Genomic DNA, 26597 nt, shown 5'->3' with positions numbered 1-26597 from the left:
TCGACATGTTTAACTATTCTTGTGGGGTCCAGAAGTCCCCACAAGAATAGTTAACAAACAAAAATTTGATCAACTGGGGACATTTTGTTAGTCCCCACAAGGTCAAATGCTATTTCAAGGGAGTTTAGGGTTAAGCTTAAAATTAGTGTTAGGGTTAGAATTATGTTAAGGGTTAGGGTTAGGAGCTAGGATTAGTTTTAGGGTTAGGTTTAGGGTTAGGTTTTTGGATTAAGGTTAGGGTTAAGGTTAGTGTAAGAGTATGGGTTAGGATTAAGGGTTAGGGAAAATAGGATTTTGAATGGGACTGAATAGTGTCCCCACAAGGTTAGCTGTACAAGATTGTGTGTGGTTTTGTGTGTGTGTGTATCTATCTGTTTGTCATGTCAAGGAGCAGCTGAATGTTTGGTCTCTGTCTCTGAGGGCTCAGTGTCACTGTCTGCACAGAGTCAGCAGCTGTTCTCTCAACACACACACACACACACACACACACACACACACACACACACACACACACACACACACACACACACACACACACACACACACACACACACACACACACACACACACACACACACACACACACAGGGGATCAGATTTTTATTATCATGGACATAAGAGGGCAGAGATGTAGATCCTTAACCTTACCCCCTACTCCCCCCTCTCATCCCCCTACAACCCCATCTACTTACACCCCCCTCCCATCCAGCCCCCTCGCCCCCTGGCTCTCTCACCCCTCACATCTGCTAAAATAACCCAGTGAGGTAAGCACCGAGGGATCACTGGTATACAAACTGTTGCCTCGCAGATCAGAAGCGTCAGAGTGGGATAGGGAAGCATCCCGGATTCAGGAGGATAAACCACACAGCGATATACTCACCTCATATCACATCACCTCTACTGCTGAACCTGTGAGAGGAGACAGGCGAGACAGGTAAGACTGAATCACAGCCAGCAGGATCTGCTGTTGAGCTATGAATCCTACAAGGTTTTACTCCAACTTGGCTGTTGGCCAGCACATTGTGGGGTGAAGATTTACATACCAGGTGTTACTACTCTGTGTTCACACATCTCATTGGTTATCTAGCTAGCAGCCAAGCTGGGGGGGAGCAGGCGTGGGGTTATGTCTGGAACACTCATCTCAATGTGATGTTCAGAGATCAGGATCCCAGAAAACAAGCTCATCTCAATGTGATGTTCAGAGATCAGGATCCCAGAAAACAATCTCATCTCAATGTGATGTTCAGAGTTCAGGATCCCAGAAAACAAGCTCATCTCAATGTGATGTTCAGAGTTCAGGATCCCAGAAAACAAGCTCATCTCAATGTGATGTTCAGAGTTCAGGATCCCAGAAAACAAGCTCATCTCAATGTGATGTTCAGAGTTCAGGATCCCAGAAAACAAGCTCATCTCAATGTGATGTTCAGAGATCAGGATCCCAGAAAACAAGCTCATCTCAATGTGATGTTCAGAGTTCAGGATCCCAGAAAACAAGCTCATCTCAATGTGATGTTCAGAGATCAGGATCCCAGAAAACAAGCTCATCTCAATGTGATGTTCAGAGTTCAGGATCCCAGAAAACAAGCTCATCTCAATGTGATGTTCAGAGATCAGGATCCCAGAAAACAAGCTCATCTCAATGTGATGTTCAGAGATCAGGATCCCAGAAAACAAGCACATCTCAATGTGATGTTCAGAGATCAGGATCCCAGAAAACAAGCTCATCTCAATGTGATGTTCAGAGATCAGGATCCCAGAAAACAAGCTCATCTCCAAGGGACTTTCTAAATAAGATGGAGAGAATATATTACGCTCAAACAACATATTAATGAGTTCTATTCATGTTTACATACATGACAGATTGTTCTTTTTTATCTGTTAAAATGATACTATGATTCATTCATGTGTATGTGCATGTTTTTGTGTTTGAGTGACAAACTGTTGCCTAATCTACAGTAGCCTACTGATCTTGTAAAATATTTAAATGGTGAATTTGAGCAAGTGGGTTTCTAAACCAGTTCCCAACCTCTCTTAATCCATCCACATCACCACCTGTCCCCCACCAGAGGAAGATAATGCAATCAGCTTATGATGACCTGGCCAAGCAGAGGATGCAGCAGTCCAAGGCTTTGTGTTCAGAGGCCGGGCGAGGTAAGAACTTAGAGATACAGTGGGGTCCAAAATGATTGACCCCTTGATAAAAATGAACATGATGAAGAGTGACAAAGTTACATAGGGTCAAATATCATACCCCCAAGACATGCTAACCTCTCTCCATTACCAATAACAGGGGACGTTATGCATCCAACAAGTGTGTAGTCATTGCATGCTAGGAATATGGGACCAAATGCTAGACTTTTGACTACTTTATTCATAAAAACTTTAGGGGTGGCAATAATTTTGACCCATACCATTTTGAGATTAATTTTGTATTTCTTGTAACACTAAATCTCTGTCTTTGAGCAATTATATTAGCATAAAATAATATAATTTCCCATTTTTTTCAGCATACAATATAGCTCAATATTTTTAATATTTATTTTATACAGTCATTATTACTCACCTTTATCAAGGGTGTCAATAATTTGGGACCCCACTGTATATTAAATTACTATTCTATTTAATTCTATGGGACATTCAACTGAATATACTTCATTGACCTCCCGAGAGGGAAATAAGCTATGAGAACAGAGGAGTTTGAATGTCTGTCAGCCTAGAGATGGAATTGAATACATTTGATTGAATTCCAGAGGTGGGACATTAGTTTTGATACCAGTAGCAAACCGTTCAGACACACAGGCATAGGATATACTGTAGAATGAAAATTAATCACACGTTTTAACACTAACTTAGATATATGTTAAGAAATGATTACTCACTTAGCTACATATTTTGACATGTTATTACTCACACTTGTAAGTATAGATTAATATAGGCTGGATTGACTCTGTCATCACAGGTCTGGTCTTCATCGGTAGTGTAGTAAAGCATCAAAGCATTCTCCTCAGCTAAGAGCATGTGGGGGAGTAAACCCCTGAACTCAAGAAGTATACTGTAGAACTCTGGAGTTAGAAGTCTCAGAGGGCTGAACATTCCACAAGGGGCATTCCGCCTGGGTCTGTTGGTTTCCCGATGGTCTTAGCCAGTTACAGGCGTTGGCATCAGACCCATCGGACTCAGCATAATGTGATCGACCCCCGGCTGGTGGGTTTTATACAGGCCCGTCAAAAGGCAACTCCTGTCGACAACGCACCTGGCATAAGGCAGGAATTCACATAACCCTTTACTGAGAGAGTGAGAGGAAAGAGAGGGAGAGACAGAGTTCCTATACGAGCTGCTTCTTCCAAACATCCTATTTATATACTGAACACTGCACCACAACAAACATTACACACCCTTCTACTCTCAGGGGTATTCCAAAGGTGCAATAGAGTAGTACTGTGATACATTTGGCCATAGTAGTAAACTCAACACTAGGCTTGTGGATTAGTGATGATATGATAGTTGAAGTTATGATTTTGGTCGGGTCAGTTGATCCAATGAATTGTTTGGAGCTGAGAGTAAGAATAGACCTTAAAATCCCACATACAGAACACTACAGGGAGCATGAGTCCTGAGGCAACCCTTGTTGCTGGGGGAAGCCGGGTTCTCTCTCTCTGTTGCGTCATCCACTGGGTTTCTCTGACTGACACGGGCCAGCAGGTGGAGGTGCCATTGTACCAGTCAAACGGATAAATCAGATTCTATTCTCAGATCCGAGTCTGTGTCGCTGTCAGTGTCTTGGTCTCTGTAAGCATCTGTCTGTTTGTGTCTGTCAGTTCATGTCTTCCCCTGATTAATTATTTAGAGGCAAATGGGATGAGTTACCATACAATGGAAAGCACTTTGAGACCTAGTGAAAGTCATATATAATACTCTTTATTCTGTGCTTTTGTGTGTGTACCAGGAGGTCTGAACTTAGGGAAGAAGATCAGTATACCCAAGGATGTGATGATGGAAGAGTTGAACCTTCAGTCCAACCGTGGCTCCCGCATGTTCCAGGAGAGACTGAAGAGGGTGGAGAGGTTCACTCTGGAGAACCAAGTCAACAACTTATACAGCAATGTAAGAACACACACCCATACACACACACACAGCCCTGCATCTCTCCGCTAGATGCCATGCCATTTCAATGCAGAACAGAATGTTCAATCAATGTTCAAAGACATTCTATTTCTATAGAAAAACAACAAGGCCATACTGTAGACCAGTGGATGCTGCTGAGGGAAGAAGGGCTCATAATAATGGCTGGAACGGAGCCAATGGAATGGCATTAAACCATGTGTTTGATGTATTTGATGCCATTCCACCTACTCCGCTCAAACCATTACCACAAGCCAGTCCCCCCCCTAATTAAGGTGCCACCAACTTCCTGTGGTAGAGACATGTCCAGTGAGATATCCTGATAGACCCGCAGACCTGTCTCCCTGACGTACAGTACAGCAGCTTGCTAGCCTGTTAGACCTGTCTGCCTCATGTGCAATATAGCAGCTTGTTAACCTGTTAGACCCCAGACCTGTCTTCCTGACATGCAGTATAGCCGCTTTTTAGGCTGTTAGACCCACAGACCTGTCTCCCTGACGTGCAGTATAGCAGCTTGTTAGCCTGTTAGACCTGTCTTCCTGACATGCAGTATAGCAGCTTGTTAGCCTGTTAGACCCGCAGACCTGTCTCCCTGACGTGCGGTATAGCAGCTTGTTAGCCTGTTAGACCCGCAGACCTGTCTCCCTGACGTGCGGTATAGCAGCTTGTTAGCCTGTTGGATTTATGACTCAGCTGTGTTTGATGAGGCAGGGACACCTTGGCTTGTCCCCGCTCACGGTTCCTTTGAGGATGACAACTTGGACAAGGTTATTGGAACAAATAAGAAACATTGGTCAAATGACCGATGGACAAACATTCCCATGACAATGCATCTAGTAGGTCAGCTGCTAGGCATAGACCAATAAGAGCAAGTAGACTGAACAGTGTTACACCTGCCATCCATGTACAGCTTTCACACAATGTACACAACAGGAAATAGTAGAGATACAGAGTTGACATGGCGCTAACACAGAAAATGATTGTGTCCCTGTCCAGGGCCTTCCAGAGCCCATGCCTTCCCAGACAGTAGAAGAGCCCCAGGGGGGGAAGGAGAACCAGGCATATATGATGCCTGGCAAACACAGCCTGATCACCACCCTACAGAAAACTGTTGCCAAGAAGGGCAGCCCCAATGCCATCGCCCCAGGTAGCTGGCAACACTGGAGGGGAGCGGTTGGCAGAGGTTGACAGGGGGGATTAGTAAACAGGACTAGGTCACCTCTAAATCAGAGATTGACAAGAGCGATTAATTAGTTACCAGGACTAGGTCACCTCTAATTCAGAGATTAACAGGGGGGATTAGTAAACAGCACTAGGTCTTCTCTAATTCAGAGATTGACAAAACTGATTCATTAGTAAACAGGACTAGGTCACCTCTAATTCAGAGGTTGACAGGGGGATTAGTAAACAGGACTAGGTCACCTCTAATTCACAGGTTGACAGGAGGGATTAGTTAACAGGACTAGGTCACCTCTAATTAAGATATTGACAGGAAGGATTAGTTAATAGGACTAGGTCACCTCTAATTCAGAGGTTGACAGGAGGGATAAATTAAAAGGACTAGGTCACCTCTAATTCAGAGGTTGACAGGAGGGATAAGTTAAAAGGACTAGGTCACCTCTAATTCAGAGGTTGACAGGGGGGATTAGAAAACAGAACTAGGTCACCCCTAATTCAGAGGTTGAGAGGAAGGATTAGTAAACAGAACTAGGTCATCCCTAATTTAGAGATTGAGAGGAAGGATTAGTAAACAGAACTAGGTCACCCCTAATTCAGAGGTTGAGAGGAAGGATTAGTAAACAGAACTAGGTCACCCCTAATTCAGAGGTTGAGAGGAAGGATTAGTAAACAGAACTAGGTCACCCCTAATTCAGAGGTTGAGAGGAAGGATTAGTAAACAGAACTAGGTCACCCCTAATTCAGAGGTTGAGAGGAAGGATTAGTAAACAGAACTAGGTCACCCCTAATTCAGAGGTTGAGAGGAAGGATTAGTAAACAGAACTAGGTCACCCCTAATTCAGAGGTTGGAATATGGGGTCAGTTTCATTTCAGATGACTTTTGAGTTACAGAAATTATAAACGTTGACTTCGGGGTGAAATATCCTTTTAAATTTCCATTTACCACCCATGTGGGTATATCAGAACAACTGCTATAGGAGTATGCAGGAAGGACAATGTGAGGCAACTCTTTTGATTGAAAGTTTGTTTATAAAGCAGTATTTGAGAATATCTGATAACATTCTGGCTGCTAGTGTTCAGTAAATCAGGGTAACCATGTCCTGACCTGACACTAGGTTAGTCAGGGAAACCATGTCCTGACCTGACACTAGGTTAGTCAGGGTAACCATGTCCTGACCTGACACTAGGTTAGTCAGGGTAACCATGTCCTGACCTGACACTAGGTTAGTCAGGGTAACCATGTCCTGACATGACACTAGGTTAGTCAGGGTAACCATGTACTGACCTGACACTAGGTTAGTCAGGGTATCCATGTCCTGACACTAGGTTAGTCAGGGTAACCATGTCCTGACCTGACACTAGGTTATTCAGGGTAACCATGTCCTGTCCTGACACTAGGGTAGTCAGGGTAACCATGTCCTGACCTGACACTAGGTTAGTCAGGGTAACCATGACCTGACCTGACACTAGGTTAGTCAGGGTAACCATGTCCTGTCCTGACACTAGGTTAGTCAGGGTAACCATGTCCTGACACCAGGTTAGTCAGGGTAACCATGTCCTGACCTGACACTAGCTTAGTCAGGGTAACCATGTTCTGACACTAGGTTTGTCAGGGTAACCATGTACTGACACTAGGTTAGTCAGGGTAACCATGTCCTGACACTAGGTTAGTCAGGGTAACCATGTCCTGACACTAGGTTTGTCAGGGTAAACATGTCCTGACACTAGGTTAGTCAGAGTAACCATGTCCTGACCCGACACTAGGTTAGTCAGGGTAATCATGTCCTGACCTGACACTAGGTTAGTCAGGGTAACCATGTCCTAAAACTAGGTTAGTCAGAGTAACCATGTCCTGTCCTGACACTAGGTTAGTCAGGGAAACCATGTCCTGACCTGACACTAGATTAGTCAGGGTAACCATGTCCTGACCTGACACCAGGTTAGTCAGGGTAACCATGCCCTGACACTAGGTTAGTCAGGATAACCATGTCCTGACACTAGGTTAGTCAGGGTAACCATGTCCTGACACTAGGTTAGTCAGGGTAACCATGACCTGACACTAGGTTAGTCAGGGTAACCATGACCTGACACTAGGTTAGTCAGGGTAACCATGTCCTGACCTGACACCAGGTTAGTCAGGGTAACCATGCCCTGACACTAGGTTAGTCAGAGTAACCATATCCTGTCCTAACACTAGGTTAGTCAGAGTAACCATGTCCTGTCCTGATACTAGGTTAGTCAGAGTAACCATGTCCTGACCTGACACTAGGTTAGTCAGGGTAAACATGTCCTGATACTAGGTTAGTCAGGGTAACCATGACCTGACACTAGGTTAGTCAGGGTAACCATGTCCTACCTGACACTAGGTTAGTCAGGGTAAACATGTCCTGACACTAGGTTAGTCAGGGTAACCATGTCCTGACACTAGGTTAGTCAGTGTAACCATGTCCTGACCTGACACTAGGTTATTTAGAGTAACCATGTCCTGACCTGACACTAGGTTAGTCAGGGTAACCATGACCTGACACTAGGTTAGTCAGAGTAACCATGTCCTGACCTGACACTAGGTTAGTCAGGGTAACCATGTCCTGACAATAGGTTAGTCAGGGTAACCATGTCCTGACACTAGGTTAGTCAGAGTAGCCATGTCCTGACCTGACACTAGGTTAGTCAGGGTAACCATGACCTGACACTAGGTTAGTCAGGGTAACCATGTCCTGTCCTGATACTAGGTTAGTCAGAGTAACCATGTCCTGATCTGACACTAGGTTAGTCAGGCTTAACAATGTCCTGACACTAGGTTAGTCAGGGTAACCATGTTCTGACAATAGGTTAGTCAGGGTAACCATGTCCTGACCTGACACCAGGTTAGTCAGGGTAACCATGCCCTGACACTAGGTTAGTCAGAGTAACCATGTCCTGTCCTAACACTAGGTTAGTCAGAGTAACCATGTCCTGTCCTGATACTAGGTTAGTCAGAGTAACCATGTCCTGACCTGACACTAGGTTAGTCAGGGTAACCATGTCCTGACCTGACACTAGGTTAGTCAGGGTAACCATGTCCTGACACTAGGTTAGTCAGGGTAACCATGACCAGACACTAGGTTAGTCAGGGTAACCATGTCCTGATCTGACACTAGGTTATTCAGGGTAAACATGTCCTGACACTAGGTTAGTCAGGGTAACCATGTCCTGACACTAGGTTAATCAGGGTAAACATGTCCAGACCTGACACTAGGTTAGGCAGGGTAACCATGCCCTGACACTAGGTTAGTCAGGGTAACCATGTCCTAACCTGACACTAAGTTAGTCAGAGTAACCATGTCCTGTCCTGATACTAGGTTAGTCAGAGTAACCATGTCCTGACCTGCAACTAGGTTAGTCAGGGTAACCATGACCTGACACTAGGTTAGTCAGGGTAACCATGTCCTGACACTAGGTTAGTCAGAGTAACCATGTCCTGACCTGACATTAGGTTAGTCAGTGTAACCATGTCCTGACACTAGGTTAGTCAGAGTAACCATGTCCTGACCTGACACTAGGTTTGTCAGAGTAACCATGTCCTGACCTGACACTAGTTTAGTCAGGGTAACAATGTCCTGACCTGACACTAGGTTAGTCAGGTTAAACATGTACTGACACTAGGTTAGTCAGGGTAACCATGTCCTGACCTGACACTAGGTTTGTCAGGATAACCATGTCCTGACCTGACACTAGGTTAGGCAGGGTAACCATGTCCTGACCTGACACTAGGTTAGTCAGAGTAACCATGTCCTGACACTAGGTTAGTCAGGGTAACCATGTCCTGACACTAGGTTAGTCAGTGTAACCATGTCCTGACCTGACACTAGGTTATTTAGAGTAACCATGTCCTGACCTGACACTAGGTTAGTCAGGGTAACCATGACCTGACACTAGGTTAGTCAGAGTAACCATGTCCTGACCTGACACTAGGTTAGTCAGGGTAACCATGTCCTGACAATAGGTTAGTCAGGGTAACCATGTCCTGACACTAGGTTAGTCAGAGTAACCATGTCCTGACCTGACACTAGGTTAGTCAGGGTAACCATGACCTGACACTAGGTTAGTCAGGGTAACCATGTCCTGTCCTGATACTAGGTTAGTCAGAGTAACCATGTCCTGATCTGACACTAGGTTAGTCAGGCTTAACAATGTCCTGACACTAGGTTAGTCAGGGTAACCATGTTCTGACACTAGGTTAGTCAGGGTAACCATGTCCTGACCTGACACCAGGTTAGTCAGGGTAACCATGCCCTGACACTAGGTTAGTCAGAGTAACCATGTCCTGTCCTAACACTAGGTTAGTCAGAGTAACCATGTCCTGTCCTGATACTAGGTTAGTCAGAGTAACCATGTCCTGACCTGACACTAGGTTAGTCAGGGTAACCATGTCCTGACCTGACACTAGGTTAGTCAGGGTAACCATGTCCTGACACTAGGTTAGTCAGGGTAACCATGACCAGACACTAGGTTAGTCAGGGTAACCATGTCCTGATCTGACACTAGGTTATTCAGGGTAAACATGTCCTGACACTAGGTTAGTCAGGGTAACCATGTCCTGACACTAGGTTAATCAGGGTAAACATGTCCAGACCTGACACTAGGTTAGGCAGGGTAACCATGCCCTGACACTAGGTTAGTCAGGGTAACCATGTCCTAACCTGACACTAAGTTAGTCAGAGTAACCATGTCCTGTCCTGATACTAGGTTAGTCAGAGTAACCATGTCCTGACCTGACACCAGGTTAGTCAGGGTAACCATGACCTGACACTAGGTTAGTCAGGGTAACCATGTCCTGACACTAGGTTAGTCAGAGTAACCTTGTCCTGTCCTGATACTAGGTTAGTCAGAGTAACCATGTCATGACCTGCAACTAGGTTAGTCAGGGTAACCATGACCTGACACTAGGATAGTCAGGGTAACCATGTCCTGACACTAGGTTAGTCAGAGTAACCATGTCCTGACCTGACATTAGGTTAGTCAGTGTAACCATGTCCTGACACTAGGTTAGTCAGAGTAACCATGTCCTGACCTGACACTAGGTTTGTCAGAGTAACCATGTCCTGACCTGACACTAGTTTAGTCAGGGTAACAATGTCCTGACCTGACACTAGGTTAGTCAGGTTAAACATGTACTGACACTAGGTTAGTCAGGGTAACCATGTCCTGACCTGACACTAGGTTTGTCAGGATAACCATGTCCTGACCTGACACTAGGTTAGGCAGGGTAACCATGTCCTGACCTGACACTAGGTTAGTCAGAGTAACCATGTCCTGACACTAGGTTAGTCACGGTAACCATGTCCTGACACTAGGTTAGTCAGAGTAACCATGTCCTGACCTGACACTAGGTTAGTCAGGTTAATCATGTCCTGACCTGACACTAGGTTAGTCAGGGTAACCATGTCCTGACCTGACACTAGGTTAGTCAGGGTAACCATGTCCTGACCTGACACTTTGGTTATTCCGGGTAACCATGACCTGACACTAGGTTAGTCAGGGTAACCATGTCCTGACCTGACACCAGGTTAGTCAGGGTAACCATGTCCTGACCTGACACTAGGTTAGTCAGGGGATCCATGTCCTGACACTAGGTTAGTCATGGTAACCATGTTCTGACACTAGGTTAGTCAGGGTAACCATGTCCTGACCTGACACTAGGTTAGTCAGGGTAACCATGACCTGACACTAGGTTAGTCAGGGTAACCATGTCCTGACACTAGGTTAGTCAGAGTAACCATGTCCTGACCTGACATTAGGTTAGTCAGTGTAACCATGTCCTGACACTAAGTTAGTCAGAGTAACCATGTCCTGACCTGACACTAGGTTTGTCAGAGTAACCATGTCCTGACCTGACACTAGTTTAGTCAGGGTAACAATGTCCTGACCTGACACTAGGTTAGTCAGGTTAAACATGTACTGACACTAGGTTAGTCAGGGTAACCATGTCCTGACCTGACACTAGGTTTGTCAGGATAACCATGTCCTGACCTGACACTAGGTTAGGCAGGGTAACCATGTCCTGACCTGACACTAGGTTAGTCAGAGTAACCATGTCCTGACAGTAGGTTAGTCACGGTAACCATGTCCTGACACTAGGTTAGTCAGAGTAACCATGTCCTGACCTGACACTAGGTTAGTCAGGGTAACCATGTCCTGACCTGACACTTTGGTTATTCCGGGTAACCATGACCTGACACTAGGTTAGTCAGGGTAACCATGTCCTGACCTGACACCAGGTTAGTCAGGGTAACCATGTACTGACCTGACACTAGGTTAGTCAGGGGATCCATGTCCTGACACTAGGTTAGTCATGGTAACCATGTTCTGACACTAGGTTAGTCAGGGTAACCATGTCCTGACCTGACACTAGGTTAGGCAGGGGATCCATGTACTGACACTAGGTTAGTCAGGGTAACCATGTCCTGACACTAGGTTTGTTAGGGTAACCATGTCCTGACACTAGGTTAGTCAGAGTAACCATGTCCTGACACTAGGTTAGTCAGAGTAACCATGTCCTGACCTGACATTAGGTTAGTCAGTGTAACCATGTCCTGACACTAAGTTAGTCAGAGTAACCATGTCCTGACCTGACACTAGGTTTGTCAGAGTAACCATGTCCTGACCTGACACTAGTTTAGTCAGGGTAACAATGTCCTGACCTGACACTAGGTTAGTCAGGTTAAACATGTACTGACACTAGGTTAGTCAGGGTAACCATGTCCTGACCTGACACTAGGTTTGTCAGGATAACCATGTCCTGACCTGACACTAGGTTAGGCAGGGTAACCATGTCCTGACCTGACACTAGGTTAGTCAGAGTAACCATGTCCTGACAGTAGGTTAGTCACGGTAACCATGTCCTGACACTAGGTTAGTCAGAGTAACCATGTCCTGACCTGACACTAGGTTAGTCAGGGTAACCATGTCCTGACCTGACACTTTGGTTATTCCGGGTAACCATGACCTGACACTAGGTTAGTCAGGGTAACCATGTCCTGACCTGACACCAGGTTAGTCAGGGTAACCATGTACTGACCTGACACTAGGTTAGTCAGGGGATCCATGTCCTGACACTAGGTTAGTCATGGTAACCATGTTCTGACACTAGGTTAGTCAGGGTAACCATGTCCTGACCTGACACTAGGTTAGGCAGGGGATCCATGTACTGACACTAGGTTAGTCAGGGTAACCATGTCCTGACACTAGGTTTGTTAGGGTAACCATGTCCTGACACTAGGTTAGTCAGAGTAACCATGTCCTGACACTAGGTTAGTCAGAGTAACCATGTCCTGACACTAGATTAGTCAGGGTAACCATGACCTGACACTAGGTTAGTCAGGGTAACCATTTCCTGACCTGACACTAGGTTAGTCAGGGTAACCATGAACTGACACTAGGTTAGTCAGGGTAACTATGTCCTGACACTAGGTTAGTCAGGGTAACCATGTCCTGACACTAGGTTAGTCAGGGTAACCATGTCCTGACACTAGGTTAGTCAGGGTAACCATGACCTGACAATAGGTTAGTCAGAGTAACCATGTCCTGACCGGACACTAGGTTAGTCAGTGTAACCATGTCCTGACCTGACACCAGGTTAGTCAGGGGAACCATGTCCTGACACCGGGTTAGTCAGGGTAAGCATGTCCTGACACTAGGTTAGTCAGGGTAACCATGTCCCGACCTGACACTAGGTTAGTCAGAGTAACAATGTCCTGACACTAGGTTAGTCAAGGTAACCATGTCCTGACACTAGGTTAGTCAGGGTAACCATGTCCTGACACTAGGTTTGTCAGGGTAACCATGTCCTGCCACTAGGTTAGTCAGGGTAACCATGACCTGACACTAGGTTAGTCAGGGTTACCATGTCCTGACCTGACACTAGGTTAGTCAGGGTAACCATGTCCTGACACTAGGTTAGTCAGAGTAACCATGTCCTGACACTAGATTAGTCAGGGTAAACATGACCTGACACTAGGTTAGTCAGGGTAACCATGTCCTGACCTGACACTAGGTTAGTCAGGGTAACCATGTCCTGACACTAGGTTAGTCAGGTTAAACATGTCCTGACACTAGGTTAGTCAGGGTAACCATGACCTGACACTAGGTTAGTCAGGGTAACCATGACCTGACCTGACACTAGGTTAGTCAGGTTAAACATGTCCTGACACTAGGTTAATCAGGGTAACCATGACCTGACACTAGGTTAGTCAGGGTAACCATGACCTGACCTGACACTAGGTTAGTCAGGTTAAACATGTCCTGACACTAGGTTAGTCAGGGTAACCATGACCTGAATCCTGACAATAGGTTAGTCAGGTTAAACATGACCTGACACTAGGTTAGTCAGGTTAAACATGTCCTGACACTAGGTTAGTCAGGGTAACCATGATCTGACACTAGGTTAGTCAGGGTAACCATGACCTGACACTAGGTTAGTCAGGGTAACCATGACCTGACACTAGGTTAGTCAGGGTAACCATGTCCTGACCTGACACTAGGTTAGTCAGGTTAAACATGTCCTGACACCAGGTTAGTCAGGGTAACCATGACCTGACACTAGGTTAGTCAGGGTAACCATGACCTGACACTAGGTTAGTCAGGGTAACCATGTCCTGACCTGACACCAGGTTAGTCAGGTTAAACGTGTCCTGACACTAGGTTAGTCAGGGTAACCATGACCTGACACTAGGTTAGTCAGTGTAACCATGTCCTGACACTAGGTTAGTCAGGGTAACCATGTCCTGACACTAGGTTAGTCAGGGTAACCATGACCTGACCTGACACTAGGTTAGTCAGGGTAACCATGTCCTGACCTGACACTAGGTTAGTCAGGGTAACCATGACCTGACCTGACACTAGGTTAGTCAGGTTAAACATGTCCTGACCTGACACTATGTTAGTCAGGGTAACCATGACCTGACCTGACACTAGGTTAGTCAGGGTAACCATGACCTGACCTGACACTAGGTTAGTCAGGGTAACCATGACCTGACCTGTCACTGGGTTAGTCAGGGTAACCATGACCTGACACTAGGTTAGTCAGGGTAACCATGACCTGACCTGACACTGGGTTAATCTTTGACATCCAGCTTGTTTATTGTGCTGGATTGATACCAAGTTTAACACTTGTTATTGTAGCCAGGACCGACTTTAGATCAGACACGTTTATGTAGATGTGTAAGCCCTAAGTGCTTTCAGGGACAGTCTGAGTCTTGTCTGACCTTTGACCTCTCACCTCAGGCTACGGGAGCCCCCTGAAGGAGATCCCCCGTGAGAAGTTCAACCTGACAACCAGGTCCTACTGTTCCCCCTGGAGGGAAGCCCTGGGTGACAGTGACAAGCTCCTGTTGACTCTCAGCACCCAGCTCCCACAGGGGGCCACACTACAGCTGGCCAACTACAGGTGCTTCAACAGGTCAGTCTCACCACCTCACTAACCCACAGGGGCCACATTACAGCCCGCCAACTAGAGATGTAACAAGAAAAGGTGCAGCCAGATCAAACGTAGAGACCCTGCCCGCTAACTTAAGATGTAACCCTGACAACAACTAGGACCTCTGACGACTTCACACTTCAAAGGCAGGACAATATTATGCATTGTTTTCTTTGGAAAGACAACCAATCTTCAAACCCCCATCTTCAAATAAAGCCGCAGATGACCGAAGCATGCTATCAAATTAATAACACAATTATCTCGAATTAGCTTCTCTCGGCGCCCGTCCATGTTTCCACTCCCTTTGAAAAGTAATCCCGTCTCTGGCTCGCACCTCCTTGGACTGTGACTGTCCGGCATTTGGCTATTTTAAAGCAGGCTCCAGAAAGAAGGGGAAGAGGCAGCCCCTTAAAGACCGATGGTGCACGAAGGGGCTCCTCTTACCCTGGCACACGCAGTGTGAGGCAACTCCCAGAATAAAGGCTAAACGTCACACTTCATTAGTGCACTGCCACTCATGTGGTGCCAGTCATTCAGTAACTGAAGCACACTTGGATGGATTGGTTTACTCCTTTAATTAACGAGGTATGTGGGTTTAATTGAGTATAATCTAAAGTAAGTCTGAGTCACACAAACGGTGTGGGCCAACTGGGAAGAAGAGCGCTCCATCTATAGTCAAATGATTCCTGAATTATTTCAGACCTAAAATGTCACTAGTCCAGGCCAGGCAGGGTCATTAGAGAGCTGTCCAGGCCAGACAGGGTCATTAGAGAGCTGCCCAGGCCAGGCAGGGTCATTAGAGAGCTGTCCAGGCCAGGCAGGGTCATTAGAGAGCTGTCCGGGCCAGGTAGGGTCATTAGAGAGCTGTCTGGGCCAGGCAGGGTCATTAGAGAGCTGTCCGGGCCAGGCAGGGTCATTAGAGAGCTGTCCGGGCCAGGCAGGGTCATTGGTGCTGCCCAGGCCGGGCAGGGTCATTAGAGAGCTGTCCGGGCCAGGCAGGGTCATTGGAGAGCTGTCCAGGCCAGGCAGGGTCATTAGAGAGCTGTCCAGACCAGGCAGGGTCATTAGAGAGCTGTCCAGGCCAGGCAGGGTCATTGGAGAGCTGTGTGGATGACTGGGCATCACATAGCAATCTAAAAGCCTCCACTTTAGATCTGACTGTTGAGTGAGAAAGATCTGGTACCCAGCGAATGTATTTGAGGTTATGTAAGGTTGGATATACCGAGTCATTCCCTTCCTCAAATATACTCAAACACTTACAACACATTCATCCCTCTTTCTCTCAGAGCGGCCACACCTTTTGGAGGCCCACAGCAACAGAGTAAGAGGGTGATCCCAGTGATGGGGTTCGAGCTGTTGGACTCACAGCACCTCCCTGGTACGACCCTGGACCGCATGTGTAAACGTCCCAACTTCAACAGAGCACCACGGGGATGGGGTCACGACTACTCCCCTGAATCCACCGACCTGTGATTGGCCCACTGTTCACCTACGTCCTTCAAACTTCATGTGACATCACAGGCTAAAAGACTGAAGCATTAATCTGCTCTTATTACCCATCCTCATCCCTCTGGATTGAAAGATGACCTATCCGGATTAGGAAGAAGTTGCCCCTAAATACAGATATTTTCATCCGTTTAATAGTTAGGATAAGGGTAGATCTGTGGTTAGGGGCAACTTGTAACTCGAGTGATCCCTGTTATTGAGTCACTCCTCCTTTCTTTCATCTTAACGCCCTCTTACCCATCCTCACTCCCCCATTCACCTCACCACTTGCCTCCCTTCCCATCCCCTGTTCACTCATCCCTCCCTCTTTCGGAGCCCCCCTGTTTATAAAGGACTGACAGTGTGATCTTGATTAATGTAAATGATAGAGTACTTGTTTTAATGGCATAAGCGGACAACATACGTGAAACATTACAATAATAAACTTAATCATGTTGTGGGAAAAAAATTGTATCAAAGTGAGAAACAAATGTATAATATGAATGAGAATATAAAAATGTTCCTCTCAAGAGATCGACTCTGCAGGATGCTTGGCACATTTCAACAACTCTTATGATGTAGACGAAATACACTGATCCATGACAGGTGGGTATACAGATGACATTATGCACCACCATGCACAAAACACAGTAGCCCTTAAAACTTAAAAGAATGCACTTATGATACCAAATTCCCAGATTGAGTTGGATTTGATTTCACGCCTTTAGTTGTTTGCTGTTAACTCAAATCCACTGCTGAGATATGGTTAAACTGAGTGAGTGGGCAGACATTTTGTAACATCCTTGTGAACCTCAAGACGTAGGATGATGACGTTGCCCCTGGAAGCAGATCCCAGGTCAGTTCTGTGTTTTTCCCCCTAATAACTATGGCGAGGATTGGGGGAAGGTAAGCTGATCCTAGATCTGTGCCTAAGGGAAACGTCTGCCCAGAGCAATTCTCTCGACTGTTTGGCATAGCGAAGTACCGACATGGCAACTAGTCGCCGTGACGGGCAGCGTGGGCTCCTATGCGCTGGAGGTCCTGAGAAGGGTAGTGGATGTGTTCTGGGGATCTCATACCCATGAAGGGGGAAGAGGGGGACCCATGGAACCCATGTGAAACATAGGACCACTAAAACCTGAAGGGGAGAAGAGATACGCACAACAGACACACAGCAGGGTCAACACAGAGGTAGCTCAGTGATATAGCACAAGTATAGCCAGCAGTTTCTCCTAACCATCACAGGACAAAGGAGAGACTGGTACCTGGATGTAGTGGGGGGCAAGGAGTTGTTCACGACATTAGGAGAGGTACTGGGGGGCAAGGAGATGTTCATGACATTAGGAGAGGTAGAGAGAGGTTCATGACATTAGGAGCGGTACCAGGAGGTAGGGAGAGGTTCATGACATTAGGAGAGGTACCGGGAGGTAGGGAGAGGTTCATGACATTAGGAGAGGTACCGGGAGGTAGGGAGAGGTTCATGAAATTAGGAGAGGTAGAGAGAGGTTCATGACATTAGGAGCGGTACCAGGAGGTAGGGAGAGGTTCATGATATTAGGAGAGGTACCAGGAGGTAGGGAGAGGTTCATGATATTAGGAGAGGTACCGGGAGGTAGGGAGAGGTTCATGACATTTGGAGAGATACCAGGAGATAGGGAAGAGATTCATGATATTAGGAGAGGTACCGGGAGGTAGGGAGAGGTTCATGATATTAGGAGAGGTACCGGGAGGTAGGGAGAGGTTCATGACATTTGGAGAGATACCAGGAGATGGGGAAGAGGTTCATGACATTAGGAGAGGTACCGGGAGGTAGGGAGAGGTTCATGACATTAGGAGAGGTACCAGGAGGTAGGGAGAGGTTCATGACATTAAAAGAGGTACCAGGAAGTAGTTAGTAGAGCAGGTGGGAGAGAGAAGACAGTCAGACTTAGGCTTGCACACACATACACAGGCTCACACATACACAGGCTCACACACAGGCTCACACACACACACACACAGGCTCTCACACACACAGGCTCACACACACACCCTCTCAATGCATCCAAGACATCAGACATTCACCTCCAGGCAGTCCTGGTACAGGGTCCAGTTTGGTTCCCATCTCACTGACCCCGTCCTTGATGGCCTCCTTCCCTCTAGCTGCCTGGGCCCTGGCCAGTCACAACTCATTACAGTACAGGATTACTAGGGAGACTGTCACATGGAGCCCAAATACCCAATAAGTCAACAAGTCTAACACTCTGCCCCATCTACAGGGTTGTGTCCATCTGGTTAGAAAGGAGGAACGTGCAGTACTTTCTGTTCCTCTCCTCGTAACCCTTGATCTCTTTCTTACCTGCCCCACTTTTGACGGTGAGTCTACGTCCATGGTTGATAATGAGCTTGTTGAAGGACTTCTAAGCGGCGAGCTGAGCCGCCTGCCATGTGGCAAACTGGATGAAGGCACACTGCTGCTTCTGGACGATGGTGGGGCTCCAGATCTCCCCAAACTGGTAGAAGCGATTCCTGTAGGAGCACACCACAACCATCTGTCACAGATCGTTGAAACTGCCCCAAAAAATTGTCCTTGTGGGATATTTTGGAAGCCCCCCTATGTCGAGTGTGGTGATGGTCTTATCCTCGGGCGTATCCAGTTGAGGCATGGTTGGGGCATGGTGGAGGCTCGTTTCAGCAGCTTGTCAGCCACAGGGTCGTTGATACCATAGTAACGGTCCATAATGTTCTAGTCTGCCAGGGGATCGTCTGGGTCTGTGGGCCTCTCGTGCCTGGGGTTGTAGAGAGAGAGCAGGAAGGAAGAGAGTTGTCCCCAGTCAATGCAGGTCGATGTATTGCTCAACATCACCACCAAGTGAAATTTCAACATCATTACAAGTCATACAGACAGGAGGTAGCCAGGGCTGTATTTAGTCATTGGACTGTATAAACAGGACCCAACTGTAGCGCTTAAAAAGAGATAGAGCTATCATTTAATGGCATTCTCACCTGTAGGGACACTCCTCTCTTGCACTCTCCCTTCACCCAGAAGAAGCAGATGTGGGGTCTATTCCTCTTGTAGTAGGGCGAGCTTCAGCAGCATCTCACTGGAGCAGGGGGCCTTACCCAGGAGACCCACCGGCCATGTCCTGTCAGAGTTCCCTATCTGGGGGCACAGGGAGTCGGGGAGATGAGGGAGGTAACAGGGGAAAACACTGGCTGTTGAATTTGTGATCACAGAAATAACAGGGCTGCAGCCTCCTCTCCCCCTCCATACGTCTCTCTCCATATTGTTTGTAGTACTCCTTGTTTACGTCTGACTTCGGCACATCATCCTTGATGTCCAGCCCGGTGTCTTAAAATCTTCGATTTGGTACTTCTACAGGCAGCTCTAGTCAAGACAAAGTAGCCATGGCTTGAACAGGTAGTTAAGGTGGTGCAGGTAAGACATCAGTGACGTACCATACTCCAGGTATAACAGACCATCTTGCTGCAGGTCTGACATACCTCTGTCTTCTTGAAGCACATCCTCGTTCCTGGACACCAGCAGAACACAGTGAAGGGACTGGCACATATCTAAGGAAGGAGGTGAGAGATGTTCATTAGTTTTGATAAAGAAAATGTACTATTCAAATGTCTTTGGATTTAGGAATTAAAAGGACCAACAAAATGGTATCTTACCTTGCATTCTTCTGCATACTTCTCTTTGTTATGTCAAAGAAACAAGCATAAAATGGAGGCTTCTGAAGCTTGATATAAACCAAACAGAATCTAAGTGAAGCACACTCCTAATACCAGGCCAGTCACTTTTCTTGAATCATACACTGAACAAAAATATAAACGGAACAATTTCAACGATTTTACTGAGTTAGAGTTCATATAAGAAAATCAGTCGATTGAAATAAATGAATTAGGCCCTAATCTATGGATTCCACATGACTGGGATACAGATGCACCTCTTGGTCACAGATACCTTAACAAATAAAAAGTCACATACACATGGTTAGCAGATGTTAATGCGAGTGTAGCGAAAAGCTTGTGCTTCTCGTTCCGACAGGGCAGTAATAACCAACGAGTAATCTAAGAAATTCACAACAACTCCCTTATACACACACACACACAATGTAAGGGGATGGAATAAGAATATGTACATATAAATCTATGGATGCGCGATGGCTGTGCGGCATAGTCAAGATGCAGTAGATGGTATAAAATACAGTATATACATGAGATGAGTAATGTAGGAAATGTAAACATTATTAAAGTGACATTATTTGTGTACAGATCCTTGCGACTTGGGGTCGTGCATTATCATGCTGAAACATGAAGTGTTGGCGGCAGATGCACCGCACGACAATGGGCCTCAGGATCTCGCCACGGTATCTCTGTGCATTCAAATTGCCATCGATAAAATGCAATTGTGTTTGTTGTCCATAGCGTGTGCCTGCCTGCCTGCCCATACCATAACCCCACAGCCACCACGGGGCACTCTGTTCACAACATTGACATCAGCAAAACGCTCGCCCACACGACGCCATACACGCTGTCTGCCATCTGCCCGGTACAGTTAAAACCATTATTCATCTATGAAGAGCACACTCAAGCGTGCCAGTGGCCATCGAAGGCGAGCATTTGCCCACTGACGTCAGTCACGACATCAAACTGCAGTCAGGTCAAGACCCTGGTGAGGACGATGAGCACGCAGATGAGCTTCCCTGAGACGATTTCTGACTGTTTGTACAGAAATTCTTAGGTTGTGCAAACCCAGTTTCATCAGCTGTCCGGGTGGCTGGTCTCAGAAGATCATGCAGGTGAAGAAGCTGGATGTGGAGGTCCTGGGTTGGCACGGTTTCACATTGTCTGCAGTTGGTGAGGCCGGTTGGACGTACTGCAAAATTCTCGATAACGGCGTTGGAGGCAGATTATGGTAGATAAATGAACATTCAATTCTCTGGCAACAGCTCTGGTGGACATTCCTGCAGTCAGCATGCCAATTGCACGCTCCCTCAAAAGTTAAGGCATCTGTGGCATTGTGTTGTGACAAAACTGCACATTTTAGAGTGTTCTTTTACTGTCCCCAGCACAAGGTGCACTGTGTAATGATCATGCTGTTTAATCTGTCACTTGGATGGATTATCTTGGCAAAGGAGAAATTCTCACTAACAGGGATGTAAACAAATTTGCGCACAAAATTTGAGAGAAAAGCTTTTTGAGAGTATGGAACATTTCTGTGATCTTTTATTTCAGCTCATGAAACATGGGACCAACACTTCACATGTTGCGTTTATATTTTATTTCAGTATAAATGACAGACGCAAACTAGCAGCTAAAATATTTTGCCAAATCAAGACAAAGTTAAACTACTTACTATGCGGATGTATGGATTTTCCCCCAAACATTTCTGATACAGAATTGGGAAATCCTGGGGAAGGAAGATATGCAGGTTGAGTAAAACATAAATGCAACCAACATACAGCAATACCTTTTTATCATTATAACATCCTCTGGTGGTTTCTCTGGTCACAAGCCACACCTCTCTTTGGCCCTGTGATTGGTGAAGCGACTTAATAGCGCCTACTCTACCATTTGTAGGAGGTTGGATTCAGTCCAACTACTAACCTTCAGGTTTTCAATATCAACCACCTCACCAGAAAGCCTAAATATGCCATCCCATCTGGTTTGGCTACTTTGAAGAATCTCAGACATAAAATATATTTTGATTTGTTTAACACTTTTTGGGTTATTACATGACTCCATATGTGCTATTTCATCGTTTTGATGTCTTCACTATTATTCTACAATGTAGGAAATAGTCAAAATAAAGAAAAATCCTGGAATGAGTAGGTGTGTCCAAACTTTAGACTGGTACTGAATGTAAATGTGATATTTTAGTAGTTTTTTCATAAATTTGCAAAAAAATATTTTGTTTTTGATTTGTCATTATGGGGTATTGTGAGTAGATTGATGAGGGCAAAAAACAATCTAATCCATTTTAGTATAAGCCTGTAATGTAACAAAATGTGGACAAAGTGAAGGGGTCTGAATACTTTACAAATGCATTGTGTGCAGGCCAGACAAGGCCCATATGGGAACTGGAGGCACAGGGACAAGTAGTTGGGAAAAGAGAGGAACATCCTCCTAAGTAAACACAGAATAGTATCTGTGCAACCTGACAAGAGCATGTTGTGTGTCAACCAATGGTGGCACAACACAAAAACCTCAGACTAGGGTCTAAGCTACAACATACGCAAATATGAAGGAAAACTAGTTAAATTATGGCTAACCCCCAACTAGTTTAAATTTTTATTTTTACAATTTATCTTCTTGAAGGAAAAGGAAACCGCACACTGCTCTTGATAGTATCACCGATATTTAATAAGCTTACGTATCGGCCACACGGCCTTCGTCAGAGCTTCGTGTGGCCGATACGTAAGCTTATTAAATATCGGTGATACTATCAAGAGCAGTGTGCGGTTTCCTTTTCCTTCATCTTGTTCAATTGATGCCATGCACCTGCAAATAAGATTGCTCAGATGTGCGAGTGCCTTTTTGAATTTGTACAATTTATCTTCTTAAAATCTGATTTTAAACCTAACCCTAAGTACAATGCTAACATTATGCCTAACCTTAAATTAAGATCAAAAATCGAATTATGAATTTTTACATTATAGCCAATTATTACTTTGTGGCAACCACAATAGCGGGGGTACGCCGTACCGGTAAAATACATGCCCATCACAATAAATACAACAAAATATCAAGAAAACTGTAGGCTATAACACCATTATTTATCATTACTGCATGTGAGGCATGAAGAATGTGCGAATGGACTTGAAAACGGGTGGTATAGCCTACAATGTGGTTCGACGAGAACACTGACATTTTGCCAAGGAGGAGATAAGGGCCCGATACCTAGAGGCGCACGGACAGCAGAGGTCGCATTAATTCTGGCCTACTGACTGACAACCACCAAATGTCATGGCACTTTTTGGTGTTTTGTGTCACAGATGTCTCTTTCCAGTCACCAGTGTTTGGAGGCTGGAAATATGTTGCAAGTGGATGAAGGTGCGCAGGTAGCCTAGTAAAGGAGTCCGTTGAAGTGAGTTTGACAATCAGATGAAAACATCATGACTGGTTGTGTTTATGCCACAATAAAAGGTCAAACATTTTAAAAGTTAAATGACAAATGTTTACGACCATGCCCACAGAGATCTTATTGAATTAATAGGGATTATATAACGTCATTCTATGATTAGGCTCAGAATTATTTTGGGTGCATGCACACATAGGAGGTCCCGTAGCAGGAAGAAATGTAAATCTACTTTCACCCCTGGTGGTAACTCGTGAAAACCATCAATGAGAGAAGATTTGAAGTAGACAAGATGGAGTTGTACACATTGTTGGATTACTTCATTGAGTAAAAAATGAATTTCATAACGGAGCATTTTCTAATTAAGCAATAAGGCCCGAGGAGGTGTGGTATACTCTGTGTTGTGTCACGCCTAAGAACAGCCATTAGCCACGGTATAATGGCCATTTACCACAAACCCCTGAGGTACCATATTGCGATTACAAAACAGGTTACCAACTTAATTAGAACAGTAAACAATTAGTTTTGCATCATACCTGTGGTAGATTGTCTGATATACCACAGCTTTCAGCTAATCAGCATCCAGGACCCAAACTAGCCAGTTTATAAATTAAAATATAAACTGGGTGGTTCGAGCCCTGAATGCTGATTGGCTGAAAGCTGTGGCATATCAGACCATATACCATGGGTATGAAAAAATATTTATTTTGTGTTAAGGGTGTGTACTGGAGGCGAAGTCAGGTGCAGGAGAGCAGAGTGTAGTAAACAGGCACAATTTTTTTCCTGTCCAAACAAAAGCACTACATAAAACTTGCCCAAAACACAGAACATAAACAAGTCTGGCGCATAACAATACCCACATAACATCAAAACAAATTCACACAAAGACATGGAGGGGAACAGAGGACTAAATACATTCAGTGTGATTAGGGAATGAAAACCAGGTGTGTATGGAACAAGACAAAACAAATGGGAATATGAAAAATGGAGCTGCGATGGCTAGAAAGCCGGTGACGTCGATCGCCGCCAGAACAAGGAGAGGAGCCGACTTCGGCGGAAGTCGTGACATTTTGACACTTGTAATTACGTTGGTAACCAGTTTATAATAGCAATAAGGCACCTGTGGGGTTTGTGGTATATGCCCAATATACCACGGTTAAGGGCTGTACCCAGGTACTCCGAGTTGCGTCCTGCATAAGAACAGCCCTTAGCCATGATATATTGTCCATATTCCACATCCCCTCGGGCATTATTCTTAAACGAACCCCCTGAAACTAGACATGGACATTGCTTGTCTTCCAAGTTGGGAATTGAGGAAGTATCACCAAGTTAAGGTTGATCGAAAATGATCTTTGCTAAGCCAAACATACCCCTTTCATAAAAGCTAATTGCTTTGGGAAAAATAAGGAACTTATCTTTCATAAGAGCAATAAATAGTAAAAAAAAAAAAAAAACGTTAATTAAATTACTACATCTTTATAGGGCTAGGGTTCCCACACGGCCATATCTCCACGTTACATCGCTTGTTTACTAGGGCTGGGAATTGCCATGGACCTCAACATACGATGTTCTCACGATACTTAGGTGCTGATTGGCTATGTATTGCAATTCTCACAGTTGTTTATGAGATTCGATACTGTGATTTAATTGCGATTTGATGTTCCAAACATATTGCTCACTATATGTATGCTGCAGGGGGACAAGAGAGAGCCATGAGAAACAAGCTTCGATCAGTCATGGAAATAAAAGGTGCAGAAAACAAATTGGCTCCCTATTTAAAAAGATGTATAACAATCTATGGAGGAGGGTAAAAAATACTGGAGTTTTGGTGCAGGTACAGTCAACTAGCGCTAAAATAATATTGCGATATTAATCAAACGATACAATACGATATGCAAATGTACCGATTGTTCCTGCATCCCTAATGTTTACAGAAGCAAGACTGGCTGACACCTGTGCTAATTTGCCATCTATGCGTGCATAAGGTTAACTAAAAGGTTACATAAAAAATAAAAAAACATTTAAAAGCTTAACTGTGGAGGAAGTGTAACTTAGTTAGTCAACTGCATGCACACAACTATTGGATCTGTGCAAAACTTCTACATTAAGTGTATATTTTTTGTTGTTGAAATACTAACGTTTGCTAGCTAGCCTTTGCTAACAAATCATCATCCACATATCGAAGTTCTGGCATACTGAAATTAATTACGCCTTTAGTTTATACATTCATATACAATCATTTTCCAGGTTAACATACTCGACGATTTAACACGTACCGCGTCTTCCCTATTATGTCAGCGCCTAAGGATATCACCATTTTTACTTGTTGCAGGGGAAAAAAACAACCCCACTGCGCATGCAACGCCACGAAAATAAAGTCACATCCCACAATGCAACACAAAGCCTTGTACGCCCCTTATTAATCATTATGCAACTTTATTAATGGACATCTGGAATGAATTGAAGAAGTGCCTGTGAGCTTGCATGTGTGTGTGTATTTATTCTGATCAAACCTCTTGCCTTAACTAGTATGTGACGGTTTACTCTGCATCATGCTATTTGCAGCAGGGCCCTGTGAGCCCGGGGGTGGAAAACCTTAATTAGCACACTGGAGCGGTGGTTGGAGGATGTTTCAGATTAGGGATCAACACTAATGAAGGCCTAATCCCCTAATATGTATTTAAAATCGTGGAAGAGGCTCTCTGCTGAGAAACCACAGACAGGGATTAGAATAGGGCTGGAGCCGTGTGCTTGACAGTGCCACACTTACCTCGACAGAGGCAGGAGGTTGGGCTGAGACAGACCTGGGGGTCAACTCCATTACAGTCCCAGCCAGAAATACATCACCGTTCAAAAGTTTGGGGTCACTTAGAAATGTCCTTGTTTTTTAAAGAAAAGCAACTTTTTTTGTCCATTAAAATAACATCAAATTGATCAGAAATACAGTGTAGACATTGTTAATGTTGTAAATGACGATTGTAGCTGGAAACGGCAGATTTTTTATGGAGTATCTACATAGGCGTACAGAGGCCCGCTATCAGCAACCATCACTCTTGTGTTCCAATGGCACGTTGTGTTAGCTAATCCAAGTTTATCATCTTAAAAGGCTAATTGATCATTAGAAAACCCTTTTGCAATTATGTTAGCACAGTTGAACTGTTGTTCTGATTAATGAAGCAATAAAACTTTAGACTAGTTGAGTATCTGGAGCATCAGCATTTTGGGGTTTGAGTACACGCTCAAAATGGCCAGAAACTGAAGAACTTTCTTCTGAAACTCGTCAGTCTA

At 45.0% G+C, this 26597-nt stretch overlaps 1 protein-coding gene and 1 pseudogene across 1 annotated transcript; one reads left to right on the top strand and one right to left on the bottom strand.

The window, feature by feature from the left end:
* The first annotated feature begins 734 nt into the window (after positions 1–734).
* Positions 735–16775, top strand: LOC139581431 (myozenin-2-like). Its single transcript, XM_071411193.1, has 6 exons — positions 735–934; positions 2067–2151; positions 3947–4104; positions 5119–5269; positions 14566–14740; positions 16045–16775. The coding sequence occupies exons 2-6, from the start codon at positions 2076–2078 to the stop codon at positions 16229–16231; spliced, it is 747 nt and encodes a 248-aa protein (XP_071267294.1). The 5' UTR covers positions 735–934; positions 2067–2075; the 3' UTR covers positions 16232–16775.
* LOC139581430 (pre-mRNA-splicing factor RBM22-like) lies at positions 16613–25682 on the bottom strand (annotated as a pseudogene).
* Positions 25683–26597: the final 915 nt, after the last annotated feature.

Source organism: Salvelinus alpinus, chromosome 7, assembly GCF_045679555.1.
Source record: "Salvelinus alpinus chromosome 7, SLU_Salpinus.1, whole genome shotgun sequence".
Taxonomy (NCBI): domain Eukaryota; kingdom Metazoa; phylum Chordata; class Actinopteri; order Salmoniformes; family Salmonidae; genus Salvelinus; species Salvelinus alpinus.
This window is presented reverse-complemented; position numbering and strand designations above follow the sequence as displayed.